The sequence below is a fragment of the Populus alba genome, chromosome 1 (genome assembly GCF_005239225.2).
Source record: "Populus alba chromosome 1, ASM523922v2, whole genome shotgun sequence".
NCBI classification, from domain to species: Eukaryota; Viridiplantae; Streptophyta; class Magnoliopsida; order Malpighiales; family Salicaceae; genus Populus; species Populus alba.
The window spans coordinates 42,469,282-42,492,296 of record NC_133284.1 but is presented as its reverse complement, the minus strand read 5'-3'; the positions used below and the strand labels follow the sequence as shown (position 1 = coordinate 42,492,296).

Below are 23,015 nucleotides of genomic sequence, written 5' to 3'. Positions count from 1 at the left end.
TTCTTGGACACTAATTGGCTAAAAGAGAGCTCCGATTTATCGAAGGTTGCAATGCTTGAAACGAAGTTTCCACCTCTTGGTTGTTACCTCTGGAGAACACGAGACTATCATCCTTAAGGAATTAATGGGAGACATAAAAATAAGCCAAGCGCGAGCCTAGACTCTCGGGCGCAAGCGTGGGCCTGGACTCTCAGGCGCAACCACATGCTCCGGTTTTCAAGTACAAGCATAAGATCTTTGATGGTTGACCAGACATGGGGCTGGACCCCTCTTTTTCTCTGCTTTTTTTTTTTTCCATTGTTTTTTCTATTTGATTAATACCCCTCTCTTAACTTTTAGAGGCTGTTTGGCACTGTGGTCCAAAAAGTTTTTTACAAAATTTTAATTTTTTTTTTATTAAAATTGAGTGCGGTTTATACTTTCTAGATCGTTTTGATATGCTGATATTAAAAATAATTTTTAAAAAATAAAAAAATATTATTAGCATGCTTTTCGGCACGAAAAGTTATTTGAAAAGCAACCGCTACCACATTTCCAAACACCCTCTTAACCTGTTTGGCCTACCTATTTGTTTTAAAAAATTGTGATTGATCTTTTTATTTTTTGGTTTAATTTTATAATGTATAAAATAGATTATTATAATTTATTTTTATTTGTTTTCTTTAATATTATATATAAATGAGTTGTTTTTTAATGATGCATTTACAAAAACAAAACAACCGGTTGATATTAGCAACCAGAATTAAACTCTAACATGGAATAAATGAAAATGTATAAAATAAAATAAATAGGCAACATAAAACACACATTGTCTACCACAGAACCCATAAGATTTGGTTCGGTATCCTTCACCCTTGTAACTCTTCCCTGACGCAAGGATAAGCATCGCCAACAGTCCAACAATGGCAGGACTGATGGTGTTTTGAATCAATCAAACATGGACCAAACCCGAGCTATGTTTATCCTCATCCACGAGATTGTCACCCTGGGGAGATAAGGGACGAAATTCGTGGATGAGAATTGGAGATTCGGCCCTCTACAAGCCAGACAAAAAACATAACTAAGAGGACGAAAAAACAGAAAGACAAAAAAAAACCCTAAAGCTAGAGAGGGAAGAACAGAAACAACAAAAAGAGAGTAAGGATCGGGGGTCAATTACTAGGATTAAAAAAAAAAAACATATCTTTCGCAAAGAAAAAGGAGAAGCCATTTTTGCTAATCTCTGCTTTCTCCAGGACCAGAGCTTTTCATGAAGAAATCATAGCAAAAAAAAAAAAAACAGAGGGACGAAGACACAGAGGAAAACCAGAAGAGCAAAAACAGACGAGAAGACTTTTGCATTCCTTCATAACGCCCTCAGCTTCGCCTTCAGCAACAGCTAACCAGGTAAGTCATTAAACCGCTTGCAATTTTAATTATTTTGTCACTGTTGCAAGTATACCTAATAATTCACGCATGCCTGCCGCTAGGCCAACTTGGTCGCTGGTCTGGGTAAGCGATCAGGCTGGGCCAGCGGGTTTGGATTGGCTGGGTTAGATCCAGTCTAAAAAAAAAGATAGAAACTTTTGAGGCTTGGAGGGGCTTGGTCCCAAGCCTATCCGGCCCAAATAAATCAGTAGGATCAATATAATTAAGCTTGTGGTATGTGTGAAATCCAAGAGTTTTTTTAAGAAATTACTGACTTGATCTAAACATAATCGAGAACATCGTTGAAAACATAAACAAGTAACAGAGAAAAGGGATACAAGAGGAATGCCATGAATGATGTCCACAATGGGAAATCGGAGCGAAAGCTTACGGCGAGACACATTATAGCACAGGTAATGAGCACAACCAGTACTTCAGCAGAGAATTCCCATGTCAATCCACGAACATAAATTAGAAATAGAAGAACAGAACAGCCAAGAACATTGTTCATGAACACCCCACCATAAATCTGCACATTGATCAAATCAGGTTATATATTACTTGTGCTAATAGTCATGTTTATCAAATAATTATTTTAATTTTAAAAAATTTAAATTGTAAGTTGAGATTTCAATAATAATTTTATATTATTTTTCAAAAATATTTATCAATTATGAAAAAAAAAACTCTTATTTTATGCCTAATGTAATTCAGTACATAGGTCTCACGATTATATATGTGTGTGTGTGTGTGTGTGTGTTATATACAAATTTGATAACTAAAAATTTGTGTCACAAAATTTTATGCTCATGGAAATACCATAAACTAATATTGTTTAAAAAAACGAGTTGACTCTTAAAATCTTATAATTTTACAAGTTAATATGTATTTAATGTGTCAAATCGAATTAAAACTTGAAAATTAAGTAAAATCGGTCAAATTTGATAAAAATCAAACCGATTTTACGAGTTTGAAAAACATATAAAATTATGTGCATTTTGGTAATATGTAATTTAATATTTTTCATTGTTTTAAATTTATATCTTACAAAATTTGTTGCAATTTGATAATCAAGGGCTTGGTTTTAACTATAATTATTATAATGTTTTTAATGATACAAGTTATTTGTGAATTTTATTTCCGTAAAATTAAAATACATGTTTATTCTTCACAATTTCTTATGTAAATTATTAGCATATTAATTGATATATTATTCTGTTTTAGCTGGTAAATGTATAGAACAAAAGTTGTAAATTGACATGCTTGATCCTTGGAGTAATTAATATTAAATGGTCTATCAAAATTTGAAGGAATTTGTTTATTATAAATGACGAAGTAAATAGGTTGATTTGTCCAAGAAGTATAGAAATCGATGTAAATAAAATAAAAGTGTTTTGGACTTTTATATTATTTATTTTATTTTTATTTGAATTGTGTTATATTATTTAATTATTACTTGATTGAAATTGTTAATATATAATTAGTTAAAATATTTTACTTACGATTTTACTATTCAAGTTTACGATTTAAGTTTATATTGTATATTTCATATCATGTTAAAAAAATGTTTTTGAGTACCTTGCCATAAACTACTCTAATTTTAAAAATTTGAACTCCTTTTTTCAAAATTTCACCAAATTTTTTGTTCTCTCTTTTATATACAATATACTTATACCCATTTATCTCTTTTACTTGACACCTTATCTCATTCTTCTCGGGCCTCACTTTCTCACATTTTCGTTTCTCTCTATCCGTCACTCAAACACATTCCCTTCATCTACGTCTATCCTTCCAACTCTTCTCCATTCAACTTCAACTTATTCTATCTCCTCTTGTAACTTGTATTTTATTTCATTCTCCCCTTCACTTCCATTCAATATATAGTATTCTATTTCTTTCTATTACATTTTACTCTCATTAATTTATTAAGTCTTTTTTTATAACAAATGTTTACGTTTCCTCTTCAATATTAGACCTAAAAATGAAAAAAAAAGGAAGAAAAATTAAGGCGAGTCCAACGACAAACCTCGGAAAATGTCAAGGAAGTGGTTATAGACTTCTTACGACAGGCAGTCGTGATAGCTGTAGTGGCTGCTCTTGCGTTGGTTGCGAGTGGAACTAACACAAAGGAGACAAAAAAAGATGGTATCCCAGCATCCTCGGAGAAATTCTGAACACTTTGTGTCAGCGGCTCTGCTAGCACAGACAATATAGCAGCTCCAAGCACCATAGACATTATAGCCTTAAACCAAGCCCATGATGATTTGTCAACAGCATTGGTTTTTTCATCCTTCAATAACTTATCCACTTCTTCCCAGGTTCCCTACACATTAATCCATTTTTATAGCTTTATTACTGCCTAAATCACAGTTAATTAACAAAGCGGCTCCGTTTACATATTTTTTTTGATTTATTCAGAATACTTTAATTCGTTGTATTTGTCATCATGATTATTGCATTTCTTTTCTTAATAGATCACGACCACTCTATATAAATTCTGATTGATAAGCGTACGTAGTAAAATCGATGTGTTTTTGTGATTTAGAAAAAAATAAAAATGAAAATAATATAGAGTGGTCGAATTCTTAAGATATTGATGATATTTCCCAGCAACAAGAATGGACTTACTCGATTGTTATCATCTTGGGACCGAGTTGATACAGGAGTTACATTTTCGGACGTGTTAATCGGCCATCTTACAATTCCCTCGGTGAACTCCTTCTCATCGATCATTTGATCTCCGCTCGTGTCAAGTGCTTCCATGATTTTTTCAGCTGCTTCATCTACATCCCAAGAGATCTTACCAATCTCAATCTTTTTCATTAGTTCTTTTAACTCATCTTTTGATATGCAATTATCTTCATCACGATCAATTTCTTCGAACAACCTATTAATTACAAAATACAATTAAGTGATATATTCTCGAGTAAACTCATAAGAACATATCCACTTCTTGGGATTATGCATGCTAATATTGTCAAAGAATCAATTCAACCCAATAGTTTTAGTTTTTAGATAAAGTTTCAAGAATGATTTATATTATTTTTTTAAAACAATCCTTTAAATGAAAGTTCTTTGAGCTTGAAACTTACACAAGTTCACATTATCTTGTGTTTGGTTTTTTTATCAAATAAATAAAGATGGTGAGATTTAAATTTGTTTTGTGTTTGGTTATTAAGGTTTTGATATCATATCAAAGAACTAATTTAACCTAATAACTTAAGTTTTTAAATAAAATTTTAAAAATAATTTATATTATTTTCTAACAAATATACGAGGGAGGATGGGCTAACCTTCTAATAGCAAGTAAATCCGGAGTACCATCTTCTTTGATTAGGTTTCCTAAAGCAACGCTTTGTAGATGACTCACGATTTCTGTTATGAGATTTCTCTTCATCTCATGTTCTCTTGTACTTTCTACGAACGGGTGAAAAACCTAAGCAAAACACTTAATTAAAGATGTTAGAATAAATCAAATAAAAGATACAACTCAAAATTACTTAACACGTGCAGTAAATACCTGATAAAACCTCTTCAAGGAGTTAATTGTGAAGTATCGCCTGTCCATAGCATACTTTGTCTCTTCAAGCCATTTTGTAAAAGTATAGACAAATTCTTCCTTAGTTATTTTCTTATCATCATTGAGATCTAATACTTTGATTAATTCTTCTGATGCACTGTCTTTATTGATATTCATTCCTGTAGACTTTATGTCGAGCAGAAGTTGCCTCACTTCAGAGGGCGATATATAGTCATCACCATCTTTATCTATTTCCTCAAATAGTCTGCAAAAAAGAATTTACATCTCCCTTTTCTTCTTTTCTTTTCTTTTTTCTTTAAAAATGCATAGCATGCATAAAGTATATATATAATGATGCATGAGGTGTCATAAATCGAACTAACCTCTGTATAGCATTTATATTTGGAGCCCCCTCTCCTGTCAGAATTCTCCCTAAAGCTCGTTCTTGCACGAGTTGCAGAATTCTTAAAAGAGCTTCATCATATTTTACATATTCCAGTCTTCTCTTTTGAATCCACGGTTCGAAGATCTGTGCACAAATTATGCAGACAAAATATCTGAGTTCGACCAATAAATATTAATCACAATATTTAAAACCGAGGTCCTACCCCTAGAAACTACATTTTCATTTTAGTCTAAGGTAGCTATATTATCATTACTTTTAGCAATACTTTCAACCGGGGAAAATAATTGGGATTAATTTTATATTTGGCGCACTCGTATTTTTTTAAAAAATTAATGTGAATGTTTGAATCAGTTTGCATGCATATTGACTAATCTAACATGTTCTAAAATTAACGACCATATAAACCTTTAATAACCATCATATTAGCAACCACAAACTCGAATTTGAAATTACAGGAAGAGCAAATCCTTTGGTCCATACTTTTACTATTAAATGACCTAGTATATTGTTGGTGCACTCGTACTTTTGATGTCCCTTGACATGGCTTCTCTATCCTTTTATATATTCTTTATCAATTTAGTTGGTATTTTGTTCAAGATTTTTTTTTTAATGCAGTCCTTCGAAATTTACCATTAGTTCTCGAGACATAGCCTTAACATGTGTAAAACACATTTTTTTCTTCTAAATATTGTCAAGAAATGACATTAAATTGGAAGGAAATTATATGAAAGGACCAAATAAAAAGCATTGTAGAATATATGGACCTACCAAATTAAAAACAAAGTTATTGGGATAGATTAAGTGTGTTTGATATTGTGGGGTAAAATGTTTTTTTTTTTTTTTTTAAATTTGTCATCTTTAATATTAATCTATTAAAATCATTGAAAAATTAAAAAAAATATTAATTTAATATTTTTTCAAATAGTTGTTTTTTAAAAAATAGATACAAACAAGCTATAAAACATTGCCGAGGGTAATATACAATTAATGCAAACAATATCGCTAAAATAATAGTTGATTCAATGATTCTATTTATTGCTAGTATTAGAATACACTTATCATAGAGTAAAACATATCTTAATTAAATAGAAAGAAAAATAATCAAATTGTAATAATATATACGCTGATAAAGTTAGTTTAAATGTCATTAATTAATAATGAATATTACGACTACATGAAATGACATTGCATAATATAGTCATCAAATCGATTTTATGGATATGAACAACAAATTCAAAACAAAAAATTAAAGAAAAGAATATTTATAAAAAAAGGAGAGACATGTGATACCTGATAGAAGAAATATATCAATAGAGAAACCACTGAAACCACAAGAGAGGTCAATATCGTCAAGTGTTCCCCAGAATTTGAGTTGAAAATTTTTGGGACTTGCAAAATAAGAAATGGTATGACAGAAAGACCCATAATCCTTGATGTGTAGCTTGTCTCCAAATCCGTAGTGACTCCAAACTCTATGAAGATTACAAAAGAAAACAAGAAGAGTAAAATATATATATATATATATATATATATATATATATATATATATATATATATATATATTTGAGATTAAATTGAAGTTTTTGCCTTAATTTTTAGTCTTGGATTTTTTTCAGTGAATATTAAAATATTCTTGCCTTATATTTGATTTAGATTTTGTTAAGCTGAGATGCATAACAATTTGTAAATTCACAGGTAAAACTTATGTTTTTCCAGCTAGCCTTATATGTTTTTTTCTAGGTAAGGATTTTTGTAAATTCTAGCCTTATGTTTAAGAATTATTATTTTTTTCTGATTATTTATTTTCCATTTTTAAATAATAATTAATAAATATTTTTCATTTAAATAAAAAGTTTCTCCTTTGAAAATTAAATTATAATGAAAAAATAAAATAATTATTATTAAAAAACGAGTTATTTTATTTTTTCAACAATTATTTTTTGTTATTTGTAATCTCTAAAAATGTCGACTCTTCTTTGAAAATTTAATAATGAATAAAAGAGAGGACGTACGCACCAGTCAGCCATGATAATAATCTTGAGCTTGAAGTATTGGAAATGGTTGGCTTTGACGATTGAATGCTGCCAGCGATAACACAGGTTCCCCAGAGTAGTGTTAGAAGCAAAATAGATGTTCCTGCGAGGAGTCCGACTCCTGTAGACACGGACTCTTGAGCTACTTCTCTTGTGTTCAATAATCCAGACGCTGCCATTTATTTTAAGAGAAGATTTACATATATAATATAAAAGAGTTAAAATACATATCATTATGTGGGTGATAAGTTGATTTCAGTATAGAATCTTTATTTTCCTAACAATTATCGAATTAAAAAAGAACCCAACACGGCTGGCTGCCATTTATTTTAAGAGAAGATTTACATATATAATATAAAAGAGTTAAAATACATATCATTATGTGGGTGATAAGTTGATTTCAGTATAGAATCTTTATTTTCCTATCAATTATCGAATTAAAAAAGAACACAACACGGCTGGCTGCCATTTATTTTAAGAGAAGACTTACATGTATAATATAAAAGAGTTAAAATACATATCATTATGTGGGTGATAAGTTGATTTCAGTATAGAATCTTTATTTTCCTATCAATTATCGAATTAAAAAAGAACACAACACGGCTGGCTGCCATTTATTTTAAGAGAAGATTTACATATATAATATAAAAGAGTTAAAATACATATCATTATGTGGGTGATAAGTTGATTTCAGTATAAAATCTTTATTTTCCTATCAATTATCGAATTAAAAAAGAATACAACACGACTAGCTGCCATTTATTTTAAGAGAAGACTTACATATATAATATAAAAGAGTTAAAATACATATCATTATGTGGGTGATAAGTTGATTTCAGTATAGAATCTTTATTTTCCTATCAATTATCGAATTAAAAAAGAACACAACACGGCTGGCTGCCATTTATTTTAAGAGAAGACTTACATATATAATATAAAAGAGTTAAAATACATATCATTATGTGGGTGATAAGTTGATTTCAGTATAGAATCTTTATTTTCCTATCAATTATCGAATTAAAAAAAGAACACAACACGGCTGGCTGCCATTTATTTTTAAGAGAAGACTTACATATATAATATAAAAGAGTTAAAATACATATCATTATGTGGGTGATAAGTTGATTTCAGTATAGAATCTTTATTTTCCTAACAATTATCGAATTAAAAAAGAACCCAACACGGCTGGCTGCCATTTATTTTAAAGAGAAGATTTACATATATAATATAAAAGAGTTAAAATACATATCATTATGTGGGGTGATAAGTTGATTTCAGTATAGAATCTTTATTTTCATATCAATTATCGAATTAAAAAAGAACCCAACACGGCTGGCTGCCATTTATTTCAGTATATAATATGGTTGCTTAAAACCATATCCAAGTTGACTTGGAACAAAGCTCTCAAGTCCTTTAATTTATTTCTTATCTGGTCTAGTCGCCTCTATCTTAAATATTTCCATGACGTGGAAATACTTGTTCCTCACGTTCCAATTTCTCATCCTACAAGTTTCCAATATTTCTCTTGCCCAATTCTTATATAAAAAACATATTTTATAAAGAGGAAAAGGAGATATCGAATCCAACATGTGTCTATATATATATATTATATATATATATATATATTGTTAATTAATATCAACAAGAAAATTAAGTAAAATAATTAATACAGAAAAAAAAATATTGCAGCATACAATGATTAAAAACATGTGCTTTAATTCTAGTAGAATAAGGGTATGTTTAAAAGTCTGGTAACTATTGCTTTTTTAAGATGATTTTTATTTGGAAATGTATTAAAATAATATTATTTTATATTAATATATTAAAAATTATCTAAAAATACTAATAAATTAATTTGAAGTAAAGAAAAAAATTAAATTTTTTAAAAAATAATTTTAAAACACAAAAATAAAAAAGCTCCAAATTAGAGAAGGCATGTCAGCTTTCAAGCTAAGTTTCTTTTTTCCCCCCTTCTTTTTTGGTTAGGACGAGAGTTCAACTCAAGATTTTTGAAAAAAAATAATAAAGAAAAGACACGCATTAATATCAATTAAACCACGACTTATTATAACTTATAAACTAAATTGATTGCACGACAAATAATAACTCCACGATATTGATTTTATCATTTACGTTTGTGTGTGATGCAAACCATCTGGATCCGAACTGTTTCATCAATTAATTCAAGCTTCGAAAACTCCGAATTCATTTGATATTGATGATAGCATTTACCAGCTAGCTGGAACCAATATAAAAAGTTGGCAGATTAAAATCATCTGAAAAGCATCTTAATTTATAGTTGATCGATCACGCTGTTTCCGAAGAAGACAGTGTATAATTTCTAAGAGAAAACAAGTGATTTAAGGTGATAATTAGAAAACAAACAGAAAATAAAAGAGCATACCTAGAAGTATCAAGGACTCAGGAAGGGCTCCAAGAACCTGGAAAGCACTGGCACCGAAGACACCAGGTCCAAGAATCCTGAAAATCTTCTCACCTCCAGAGGCCAAGTAGCCCTCTCCATGAAACAACATATATTCATACACTGCAATAAGAAAGAGATGCCCAAAAATATTACTGGAGCACGGCAAGAAGCCATACAATTGCTCACACTTCTCTTCAGAGGAAGAATCCATCCCTTTGAGAGCTAGAATGGAAGATTGGTTTTCTTGGACATTATTGATGCCATCTGAAACCAGTAATTCGACAGAGCTGTGTGCCAGAGAGCGGCCTTTAACGTTTAAAAGAACTGTTAAAAGAAGAAAAAGTATAAAACATACAGTTCTTGAGATGAGCCTCATTTCCATGGTGCTTAACTAGCTGAACAAATCTTTGGAGGTTGTATAAGAAAGTTTAAAGGCCTGCGTGTTTGCTTAATTACGAGGCTTGAAATTGTCATGTATGTGGAGAATTTTCTCTGCTGATGAAGTCTGCTGTGAAGTCAATGTTTGATTATCTAATTAATTTGTGGCTGGTGTCACACCCCCTCAAAAAATTTATAAAGGCACGACATCGGCTGGCGATTTTCGTTGTGTTCTAAGGATTTGGTTCTTTGGAGTCGCCACCTAGTATTTGGTCACTAGGAACCCTAACTGGTCTTTCAGAGATTCTAAGGCAAGGGACTGGTTGCGTAAAGGGAAGGTACTAGCACCCCTAATACGCCCTACCTAAGGTAAGCTGCTTGGTGTTTGGTTTGCTCCATAGTCTATGGTGTTGGTGTCTTCTAAACCCGTCAATTTATTTTAGATAGAAATCTAAGGAAATTCCATGTGCTATGAAAGTTCGTTTTTTCCTTTAGTATTTCAAAAGTCGGTGACTCGTAAACCGTGGAGAAAAAAAAATTAAAATTTTGAAATGTTCTCGATCGCAACCAAAGCTTCTTTCAAACATGTGCGTTGATTTATTACTCCCGATAATATTTTGGATGTTCGTCCTTTTAAGGATTTCTTCATCCAAACATTAGCGGTGAACAATAACCACAACTTCTCCTCCCAAAATAAGATTTTTATAGTTTTTGGAATATTGGCCAATACCCTTTGGAGTTTTACAAACAGGTTGTGAAATCCACAAATGCAAGAAAATGATTTGTGTTTAAGAAATCAATGCGAAAACACATTTTCAAAACTTCCAATATTTTTTTATATATATAAAAAGAACATTCAAAACATGTTAGTGTATTGGCCGTATGCATGAAAACAAAACATTTTTTAATAAACATTTTTTTTTTTTATGAAAACCGGGTATTTTAATACCGGATTTGTATCTTTACAATATAAAAATACAAACCGGTATTGACCCAAAATACAGTAATAAAATTACAGAAAAATCACAAATTCTTTGAAATAATTTTTTTTGAAGAATTTTTATTTTTTATTTTTTTTAGGGCTGGACCCAGCAGGGCCCACATGGCTGGGCTGAACCCAGCAGGCCTCATGTGAACAGTGAAATATATATGATGTGAACAGTGAAATAGCATTTCATTGTTCACGTGAATTATATGTGATGTGAACAGTGAATTAACATTTCACTGTTCAAGTGAATTATATTTCACTTCAACAGTGAAATGCAAGGAAATGGTGCATGCACAGCGACGAAGGGGGTGCAAACCTGGTGGCAGAAATGATGTTGAAGACGATGGCGAACACTCCCAGTGATGCTGGTGGCGGTGGACAGGAAGCCAATGGGGGCTCACGATGGTTCTGACGGTGGCAGTGGTTGGGAAGCTCGATGACAGCAGCTGTTTTCTCTTCTTCTTCCCCTTTACAGAGGCGTTGCTTCTTCTCTTGGTTTCCCTCAGTCAGCAATGTTCTTCCCTCTCTATGGCAGCTTTGTGGAGGCGCTGGTAGTGGTGGCCGGGGAGTGACTTGGACGGTGGTCGGTGACTGTGGAGTGCGGTGTTCAGCCCTTCTTCCTTTTCTTCTCTGCGTTCCTCTTCAGCTATGTTCTCCTCTGCTTCCCTTTTCTCCTTCTGCTCCCAACTGTGTTGTTGTCGACTAGGAAGATAGTGGTAGCTGGCGGTGATGGCTTTGTTCTTCTTCTTCTCGCAGCAGAGGCGCGGGTTGCTGCCTTTTCTTCAATGATGCTGCTACGTCTGGGGAGAAGATGATGCAACCACCGTGTGTGACGTTTTAGTGGCTTCTTGAGGTGGAGATGTCGGTGAGAAAACGAGTGATGATGGTGGTGGTTGATGAGGGCCAACGGCGGAGAGGGAAAGAGAAAAAGAGGCTGGTTGCAGGAAAACTGGGCAGTAATGGCTGATTTTCGTCCGACTTTGTGTGTTCTTTTCTCCTCCTATAGGTCTTCAAAAGAGGTTCTATTTATAGGAAGTGGAAGAGGGCAATCTTGCATACGTTGGGGAAAAATTTCAGCCCTTGATTCAGCTGGGAAGCATCTCAATCGTTGGCTCAAAGTGTGCACCTCGAGCTGCCAAATTTGGCAGCTCAAGGCTGCGAACTGCCCGAGGTGGCCACTTTGAGCCACTCAACGGAGCCGTTTCATACTTTTTCGACCCGACCGGACCATTCTCCGGGATAAAGGGGTTGCATGTGAACATGTTGGTGTAAGGTTTGTCGGATTTGGAGGCCACACGAGCCGGAAAACTCGCCTGGAAAGCAGCCACTCAGGCAGCGTTTTGAGGAAGAAAGTGAACAGTAAATTAAGGCACATTTTCCAAATTGGTCCCTGGTTTCGGATTTTCTCAATTAAGTCCCTAATTGGCCCTTAAACTTCAATATTTATGCAATTAAGCCCCTGATTTGACTTAATAAATTCCTAAAAATCATAATTTGGCCCCAGAACTTTAATTTCTTCTAATTAAAGCCCAAATTGACTTAAAAATCAATTTTTTCTTGCAATCAAATCCTTTAAAATCCAATTAAGTCCATAAACATCCAAATTTGGGCTTCTCCTCAAAATTTAAATTTTCCTTCTCAATAGGGCTCTCATCCTTCAAGAAAATACTGTCAAAAATCCAATCTTTGTATCTTTATACTCCTTGACCAATTTTCTAACCATTTTCTGAGTGCTTCTGCCTTCCATTATTTTTCTAGCCTCTTTTGGCTATTTATTTTATTTATTTTTTGTGGGGACCCAAAAATGGGTTACAACAGATGCCCCCTCTTTATAAAGCTTACGGAGCATAGGTTTTGCGCAGTAAGATTTATAAAGATAAACCAAAACTGATTTGGTTGGAGCTTGATCGCTCTGAAACTTTGTCTTTATAGCAATCCTCCTCAACCCAAAAACTATGATCAAAATTTAGTCATCTCGAGATCCCTTCTGGCGATCTTCTTTAACCCCAAAAACTTGGAATCCCATCTGGCGATTCTTCTTAACCAAGGCTGAAATATAAAGTCCCTTCTGGCGACCTCCTTTGACCAATATCGAAATGCGAGATCCCTTCTGGCGATCTCAATCAACTTGGAATCTCATCTGGCGATTCCTTTACTCACAACCAAATACAAAAATGCGTAATGGTCTCATTGTATGGGTGACCTACCCAAGAAAAATGATGGTCTCATTATATGGGTGACCTACCCAGAAAAAAAAATGAAGAATGGTCTCATTGTATGGGTGACCTACCCAGAAAAAAATGCTGGTCTTATTGTATGGGTGACAAACCCAAGAAAAATGCTGGTCTCATTGTATGGGTGACCGACCCAAGAAAAATGCTGGTCTCATTGTACGGGTGACGAACCCTAGTGCTGGTCTCATTGTACGAGTGACGAACCCTAGAAAAATGATGGTCTCATTGTACGGGTGACGAACCCTAGAAAAATGATGGTCTCATTGTATGGGTGACCGACCCAAGAAAAATAATGGTCTCATTGTATGGGTGACCTACCCAGGGGGAAGAATTCTTAGTAAACTCCAATGCTTTTCCAAGAAATGGTTTCAATATGAGGTCCCTTCTGGCGACCTTCCTTGATGAATGTCGAAGTATGAGATCCCATCTGGCGATCTCCTTTAACTTGGAATCCCATCTGGCGATTCCTTTTATTCAAAGCCGAAATATGAGGTCCCTTCTGGCGACCTCCTTGGATGAATATCGAAATATGAGATCCCTTCTGGCGATCTCCTTTAACCAACTTGGAATCCCATCTGGTGATTCCTTTTTTAACCAACATGAAATACGAGGTCCCATCTGGCGACCTCCAAATAGTGAAACATGAGATCCCTTCTGGCGATCTCCTTTAATCATCTTGGAATCCCATCTGGCGATTCCTTTTAACAAACATGGAATATAAGGTCCCATCTGGCGACCCCCAAAATAGTGAAATATGAGATCCCTTCTGGCGATCTCCATCAACTTGGAATCCCCTCTGGCGATTCCTTTTATTCAAAGCTGAAATATGAGGTCCCATCTGGCGACCTCCAAATAGTGAAATGCGAGATCCCTTCTGGCAATCTCCATCAACTTGGAATCCCATCTGGCAATTCCTTTTATTCAAACATGAAATATGAGGTCCCTTCTGGCGACCTTCATCGAAATACGAGATCCCTTATGGCGATCTCAACCAACTTGGAATCCCATCTGGCGATTCCTTTTAACAAAAGCTGAAATTTGAGGTCCCTTCTGGCGACCTCCATTGATGAATATCAAAATACGAGATCCCTTCTGGCGATCTCAAACAACTTGGAATCCCATCTGGCGATTCCTTTTCACCGAATGCTATCGATGTCGTTCTTCTTGCTGGCAGGGTTTGAGAATCCTTATCTTCTCTTATTGTTGTTCTAGAATCAACTCAATGATTCTTTCTTCGTCCATAATCTTGTTGGAATGCGCTAAGATCTCCTCCTGTAACGATCCAAAAAAACATACATGCAATGATTTATGATTAGATGCAATGCATGCATTCGTACCTGGTTTTGAAGCATAGGCCCCATTCTCTCAACATGAGCTTGCTTTTGAAGTCGTATGCTGGATTCATCTCTCGTGTTGCCTCCTATCATATCTTGGGGTAGCCCCTTTTTTCTCCAAATTTACGACTTTTCCTTGCCTCTTTGTCATGCTTTTGTTAAATGCTTTATCTTTAAAATCTACGGGCCCTCATCCCGTTTTGAAAACATGTAAAACCTTTCAGGAAATAATATTTTATTGCCCCCAGTGTGGAGTGCAACTATATGTCAAGAAGATTTGATTTGGTGCTCTCCAATTGATGGAGTCATCTCCTTAGTCATGCGTAAAAGAGTTCTTTTAAGTAACAGATTTCAAATGCTATGAGATCATATGTTTTATATATATATATAAAAAAGCTCTTTACAAAGAGAATTCATGGTCGGACTTTAATTTTGTTGATTGGGAAATTACGAAATACATCAAGCGTAATATTTCCTTACAGAGTCAGAATTCACGGGCCTAAATAGATCTTCTCCATCCATTCTAGATAACAATTAAAGCTTCTCCCAAAAATGCTTTTTGTACCACTAAAGGGCCCTCATTGTTTGGCGTCCATTTACTATGACCTTCTCCTGGTAAAAGACAACATTTTCTTCAATATAAGATCTCCTTCGTGGAACCCTCAAGGTCGAATCCTCTTGTTGTATGATTTGGCCATCCTTCTTTGATAAAGTTGATGATGACAGATTGCGGCTATCCTCTTTTCACTTATCAGATTCAACTGTTCACATTTAACCTTGTCCCATTCTAACTCTTCTAGCTCAAAGTCTATCAATACTCTTAATGAGGGGATTTCAAATTCTAAAGGTATTACCGCCTCCATTTCATATACCAACGTATACAGGGTGACTCTTATTGAGGTTCGGATTGCAGTGGGGTACGCGTGAAGGGAAACTGACAACATCTCATACCAATCCTTGTAAGTGAATACCATTTTCTAAATAATCTTCTTGATATTTTCGTTAGAAGCTTCTACCGCACTATTCATCTTTGGCTTGTATGGCGAGGAATTGGCATACTTGATTTTTTCATTTAGCGCAGAGTTCTATCATCATCTTGCTATTGAAGTTCTGGGCATTATTAAATTTTCTAGTGGACCATATCGATGGATCAAATATCTTTCCATAAATTTCTTCACCACTTTTTTTCACGTCATCGAAACATCTCAACAAAGTTTCGTCAAATGATTTCTTATATAAAGTTTCCCCATCAAGATAGAAACCCATTGCCAACCTCCTCAATGTCTTCTTGTTGATTTTTGGATGCCCCCACGGGATATGTCTGGTTTTGGATGAAATTCTTGATATCATAGTACCAAGGGTTTCCGTCTATTTCTCTTTCAAACTGAGCAACAGTGAGCTAAGTTATTTCTTATATCAATGTGTATTGGTTGTACCTTGTGCCCAAAGTCTATTCTAACCATAGAAGCTGGCGTGACCAAAACATCAAAATGGTTTCATGAACTTTATTTCCTCAAATTCTCTAGCCCATCTAGACAAGTATTCTTGGCAAGGTCTCAACTTCTCGTCCTTGGTTTGCCCTTTTCCTTTCACTTGACAAATAATCAAAATCGAGTCTCCAATACACATCTATCTTTCTGATGTTTAGCTCTAATGCAACCTTTAAAATCGAGAATGCAAGCTTCAAACTCAGTTGTGTTGTTAGCGTACCCAAATTGCGATTTAACTAAAACCGGATACTGTTTCTTATTAGGAAAGATTAGCACTGCCCCCACTCTATTACCACAACACCCTCAAAGTACATAATCCAACAATCTGATTTCCCTTACTCGACTGAAAGCATATTTTTATCCAAAAAATCAAATCTTAACAGCCCATAAACTTTCACAACATGGTCAGCTAGGTGATTGGCGATGACATTCATGGCTTTTCTTGTCATATATACTATGTTGTACTCAGTTAGTAGAACTTGCCATTTTTCAATTCAACTCGATAGATAGGGGTGGATTCAGTAGGTATTGCTTGATTTTCGTGAAAGCTTCTCCACGTTCTTATTCCAAATTCCAAGATTCTTCCTCCTTAACAATTTGAAGATGAGGTCATAAGTCCGTGGTTAATTGGGATATATATTGAGCAATGTAATTCAACTTCCCAAAGAACCTCCTTACATCCTTCTTAGTCTTGGGAGTTGGCATAGGTTTGAATAGCCTTTACTTAATCAGGGTCCACTTCTATCCCTTTGTCACTCATCAAAAATTCCAAAAACTTCCTAGATTTCACCCCGAATGAACACCTTGCATGGTTAAGCCTCAACTTGTACTTTCTTAGTCTTTCAACTAATTCCTTCAATATTTGGACATGATTCTCTCCCTCTCTAGGTCATGTCATCCACGTATACTTTAATCTCTTTTTGCATCATGTTGTGAAATAAAGTTACCATAGCACTTTGGTAGGTGCCCCCAACGTTCTTTAACCCAAACGGCATGACCTTGTAGCGGGTTTCCAAGCTTGTTCATGTTGTTCGTTTTTGTGAATCCCCTAATGTTATTTTCCTACCATTCTTCCTCTTCTACCCCTAAGTCTGGCCATTCATTCTCAGTGTAAAGTGCAGGTGTAGTTATGGAAGATTCGTTTTGAAAAGAAAAATGATGTGAAAAACACCAAGATGAACTTTTGAAAAGGCATTTGGAACCTCGATTTAAAAAGTTGAAAAAGGAAAACAACACAATATCATGATCAAACAAGCATTGTTGATTAAATCACCAAATGGAGCTTCTTGGGTCTCCCAATTCTAGAACATCTCTCCCTTTATGGATGCAAAAAGATATTATGGAGCATACATCCTAAGGATAGGCTCTAGTTCCTTTATGTGAGACATTGGGTAGGTTTACTACTGGGTCTCTAAAAAGGGTCTCTTGCTGTTCCAGTGATCACCCTCGTAAAGGCGATATGGAGGTCCAACAGATAGTGGGATGGCACGTGTACCAATCACAATCAGTCTAAACACTCAGCAAAGAGTTGGGGTTTACACAAACTTAAACCTTGACTCAAGTCATAAGGCAAGCTGCTAGTCCCCCACTTAACCTTAAAGTTACAGGTGTGTGCCCTCATAATATAATAACAATAATAAAATGATGCATGACCATGCCATGTACGATAGAATGTAAAGATGTATGCTAAAGCTTTTAAACAAAGCATCATAAGAAAACAAAAACCAATAACACATAGCCTAAACAAACAAAAAATCAAGCTTAGTCCAAGGGTCCCCAGTGGAGTCGCCATTCTGTCACACCCCCTCAAAAAATTTATAAAGGCACGACATCGGCTGGCGATTTTCGTTGTGTTCTAAGGATTTGGTTCTTTGGAGTCGCCACCTAGTATTTGGTCACTAGGAACCCTAACTGGTCTTTCAGAGATTCTAAGGCAAGGGACTGGTTGCGTAAAGGGAAGGTACTAGCACCCCTAATACGCCCTACCTAAGGTAAGCTGCTTGGTGTTTGGTTTGCTCCATAGTCTATGGTGTTGGTGTCTTCTAAACCCGTCAATTTATTTTAGATAGAAATCTAAGGAAATTCCATGTGCTATGAAAGTTCGTTTTTTCCTTTAGTATTTCAAAAGTCGGTGACTCGTAAACCGTGGAGAAAAAAAAATTAAAATTTTGAAATGTTCTCGATCGCAACCAAAGCTTCTTTCAAACATGTGCGTTGATTTATTACTCCCGATAATATTTTGGATGTTCGTCCTTTTAAGGATTTCTTCATCCAAACATTAGCGGTGAACAATAACCACAACTTCTCCTCCCAAAATAAGATTTTTATAGTTTTTGGAATATTGGCCAATACCCTTTGGAGTTTTTACAAACAGGTTGTGAAATCCACAAATGCAAGAAAATGATTTGTGTTTAAGAAATCAATGCGAAAACACATTTTCAAAACTTCCAATATTTTTTATATATATATAAAAAGAACATTCAAAACATGTTAGTGTATTGGCCGTATGCATGAAAACAAAACATTTTTTAATAAACATTTTTTTTTTTTATGAAAACCGGGTATTTTAATACCGGATTTGTATCTTTACAATATAAAAATACAAACCGGTATTGACCCAAAATACAGTAATAAAATTACAGAAAAATCACAAATTCTTTGAAATAATTTTTTTTTGAAGAATTTTTTATTTTTTATTTTTTTTTAGGGCTGGACCCAGCAGGGCCCACATGGCTGGGCTGAACCCAGCAGGCCTCATGTGAACAGTGAAAATATATATGATGTGAACAGTGAAATAGCATTTCATTGTTCACAGTGAATTATATGTGATGTGAACAGTGAATTAACATTTCACTGTTCAAGTGAATTATATTTCACTTCAACAGTGAAATGCAAGGAAATGGTGCATGCACAGCGACGAAGGGGGTGCAAACCTGGTGGCAGAAATGATGTTGAAGACGATGGCGAACACTCCCAGTGATGCTGGTGGCGGTGGACAGGAAGCCAATGGGGGCTCACGATGGTTCTGACGGTGGCAGTGGTTGGGGAAGCTCGATGACAGCAGCTGTTTTCTCTTCTTCTTCCCCTTTACAGAGGCGTTGCTTCTTCTCTTGGTTTCCCTCAGTCAGCAATGTTCTTCCCTCTCTATGGCAGCTTTGTGGAGGCGCTGGTAGTGGTGGCCGGGGAGTGACTTGGACGGTGGTCGGTGACTGTGGAGTGCGGTGTTCAGCCCTTCTTCCTTTTCTTCTCTGCGTTCCTCTTCAGCTATGTTCTCCTCTGCTTCCCTTTTTCTCCTTCTGCTCCCAACTGTGTTGTTGTCGACTAGGAAGATAGTGGTAGCTGGCGGTGATGGCTTTGTTCTTCTTCTTCTCGCAGCAGAGGCGCGGGTTGCTGCCTTTCTTCAATGATGCTGCTACGTCTGGGGAGAAGATGATGCAACCACCGTGTGTGACGTTTTAGTGGCTTCTTGAGGTGGAGATGTCGGTGAGAAAAACGAGTGATGATGGTGGTGGTTGATGAGGGCCAACGGCGGAGAGGGAAAGAGAAAAAAGAGGCTGGTTGCAGGAAAAACTGGGCAGTAATGGCTGATTTTCGTCCGACTTTGTGTGTTCTTTTCTCCTCCTATAGGTCTTCAAAAGAGGTTCTATTTATAGGAAGTGGAAGAGGGCAATCTTGTATACGTTGGGAAAAATTTCAGCCCTTGATTCAGCTGGAAGCATCTCAATCGTTGGCTCAAAGTGTGCACCTCGAGCTGCCAAATTTGGCAGCTCAAGGCTGCGAACTGCCCGAGGTGGCCACTTTGAGCCACTCAACGGAGCCGTTTCATACTTTTTCGACCCGACCGGACCATTCTCCGGGATAAAGGGGTTGCATGTGAACATGTTGGTGTAAGGTTTGTCGGATTTGGAGGCCACACGAGCCGGAAAACTCGCCTGGAAAGCAGCCACTCAGGCAGCGTTTTGAGGAAGAAAGTGAACAGTAAATTAAGGCACATTTTCCAAATTGGTCCCTGGTTTCGGATTTTCTCAATTAAGTCCCTAATTGGCCCTTAAACTTCAATATTTATGCAATTAAGCCCCTGATTTGACTTAATAAATTCCTAAAAATCATAATTTGGCCCCAGAACTTTAATTTCTTCTAATTAAAGCCCAAATTGACTTAAAAATCAATTTTTTCTTGCAATCAAATCCTTTAAAATCCAATTAAGTCCATAAACATCCAAATTTGGGCTTCTCCTCAAAATTTAAATTTTCCTTCTCAATAGGGCTCTCATCCTTCAAGAAAATACTGTCAAAAATCCAATCTTTGTATCTTTATACTCCTTGACCAATTTTCTAACCATTTTCTGAGTGCTTCTGCCTTCCATTATTTTTCTAGCCTCTTTTGGCTATTTATTTTATTTATTTTTTGTGGGGACCCAAAAATGGGTTACAACAGCTGGTAACATATCATATTCGGGAAAATAAAATAAAATTCAAGTAGGTATATATTTTCTTACTTCAATTTATCTGCATCGCAGTATAGTAGAAATACGGTTTCATGTACTCCACTTAATTGTATTATATATTTTTAGAAAAAAATGGTTTTCCCATTATATTTACATTATATAAAAAAACTAAAACTCATCATTATGACTCAAGACACATTTGATACAGGTGGTCGGCTTTAGCTTTGCTACTCACTGAAATAGTGAAATAACGTTTTTTTCATTCCAATAAAAATAAAAAAAAACTAATAAAGTTTGCAATGAAGGTAAAACCATCTTTTCAAGGGATATATTGGGTATTACAAGATTAATAGGGGATAAATTGATCCATATATTTCTTTAGCACACTAAAATGATTTTTTACACTTAAAAGCAAAAATATATATAATTTTGGTTCAATGGCTTTTTTGTCCTTTCAATATTATTTACACAATAATTTATTACGTTAATACTCTTAAAAGCAAAAAAACTATTAAACTTGCACAAATTTTTTTTTTTTATTTTTTTATTTTTTAAGAACAATGAAGTTATAGAATTGCTTTTTAAAAATAATAAAAAAATAAGCATGGTTCTAAGGGTATTTTTTGTCTCTTTCTTTTTTTAATATATATATTTTTATTTTAGAGTTGACCTAGGAGCTGTTTGGTAATTTTAAAAAATAAATATTATTAAAAAAAAAAAGTGCCGAATGGAAAGTTACACAACCAGTACTTTCGTTATCCTGACCTCATGTAATTTCATAACATAAAATCCTTATAAGAAGAATACCACACATATGTATATTTATACACATCATATCTACATGTTCACACATGCACATCCATGTTCCACTTTGATTTTTCATTACAAGTGTTTACAAAAGGGGTCGGATGACTAATTGAACGATTAACACGTCTGTTCATACATAACTCATATCACCTATAACATGCAAACACATAGTTTTTTTTTTTTATAAAATATGTGAGCCACAAAACAGATTTCCTTATGCAGCATGTTGATATGATGTCCTTGTTACAGCACAAGGTAATTTCAAGCATTATAGGCAATTTAAAAACATAATAAAGCAATATTAACGTTACATTTCATTCATGGACTAAAACAACATAATTCTTTCATTTCTCATTACTTGTGTAATTACTACCCTTAATAATTCATGAATTACTGAGGCTAATTACAATACTCAAATCCAGTCATCCATCTCGAATACCGTTAATCGAACTAACATCATTCCCTATTTAAAGCACAACAATCATAATTCTTTCATATACTTGGTACATACAAAACATAGTACCCATGAACGCATCAACTCTTGAAACTAACTCATAACTCCCAAATCCGGCAATCCTTTTAGGATACCATTAACTAAAGCCAATCATTTATTTATCTCGACTATCCTCTTATTATGTCATTAGTCGATGCTAATCATTTATCAATCCCGGTGGATCTCGGTTATCCACTTAGGATGCCATTAGTCGAAGCTAATCATTTATCAATCCTGGTCATCCACTTAGGATGCCATTACCCGAAGTTAATCATTTTTTAATCTCAGTCATCCACTTAGGATGTCATTAGCCAAAATTAATCATTTGTTCATTCCAATCATCCATTTAGGATGCCATTAGTTGAAGCTAATCATTTATCAATCCCGGTCATCCACTTAGCTAATCATTTGTCAATCCCGATCATCTACTCACGATGCCATTAGCCGAAGTTAATCATTTATTAATCCTAACCATCCACTCAGGATGCCATTAGCCGAAACTAATCATTTTTTTTTTATCCCAGTTATCCACTTAGGATGCCATTAGCCAAAGCTAATCATTAGTTCATCTCGGTTATCCATTTGGGATGCCATTAGCCGAAGCTAATCATTAACCAACCAAACATTCCAGAGGCATTTTATAATAGTTTAACATTCAGTATAACACAACAATAGACCCTTCATATTACTCATCCAACCATTCATGACAGTTAATGTTCAATATAATACAACAATAGATCCCTTGTAACAACCATACAAAAATTTATAATAATTTAGCGCTATGTATAGCACAATAATAGATCCTTCGCAAATCTCATATAAACATTTGTGACAAATAACCCTCAACATAATACAATGATAGATCCTTTGTAATACTCATGATAATTAACATTTAGTATAATACAACGATAAATCCTTTGTAATACTCATACAACTATTCATGATAGTTTAGCATTCCATATAGCATAACAATAGATCCTTCGTAATAAATTCACTTCAGAAACTAATGTTACGCTACAAGGGGGGCGGAAATCACCTACTTGTTCCTTGACA

At 34.7% G+C, this 23,015-nt stretch overlaps 1 protein-coding gene across 1 annotated transcript; it reads right to left on the bottom strand.

Moving 5' to 3' along the window:
• Positions 1-1,408: 1,408 nt before the first annotated feature.
• Positions 1,409-10,300, bottom strand: LOC118027486 (sodium/calcium exchanger NCL2-like). The gene is made up of 9 exons (XM_035030863.2): positions 9,771-10,300; positions 7,350-7,538; positions 6,624-6,805; positions 5,311-5,456; positions 4,928-5,192; positions 4,701-4,843; positions 4,036-4,294; positions 3,434-3,730; positions 1,409-1,936 (listed from the first exon to the last, which is right to left on the bottom strand). Exons 1-9 carry the CDS (start codon positions 10,171-10,173, stop codon positions 1,688-1,690), a joined length of 2,133 nt encoding a protein of 710 aa, XP_034886754.1. The 5' UTR covers positions 10,174-10,300; the 3' UTR covers positions 1,409-1,687.
• Between the last annotated feature and the right edge of the window lie 12,715 nt (positions 10,301-23,015).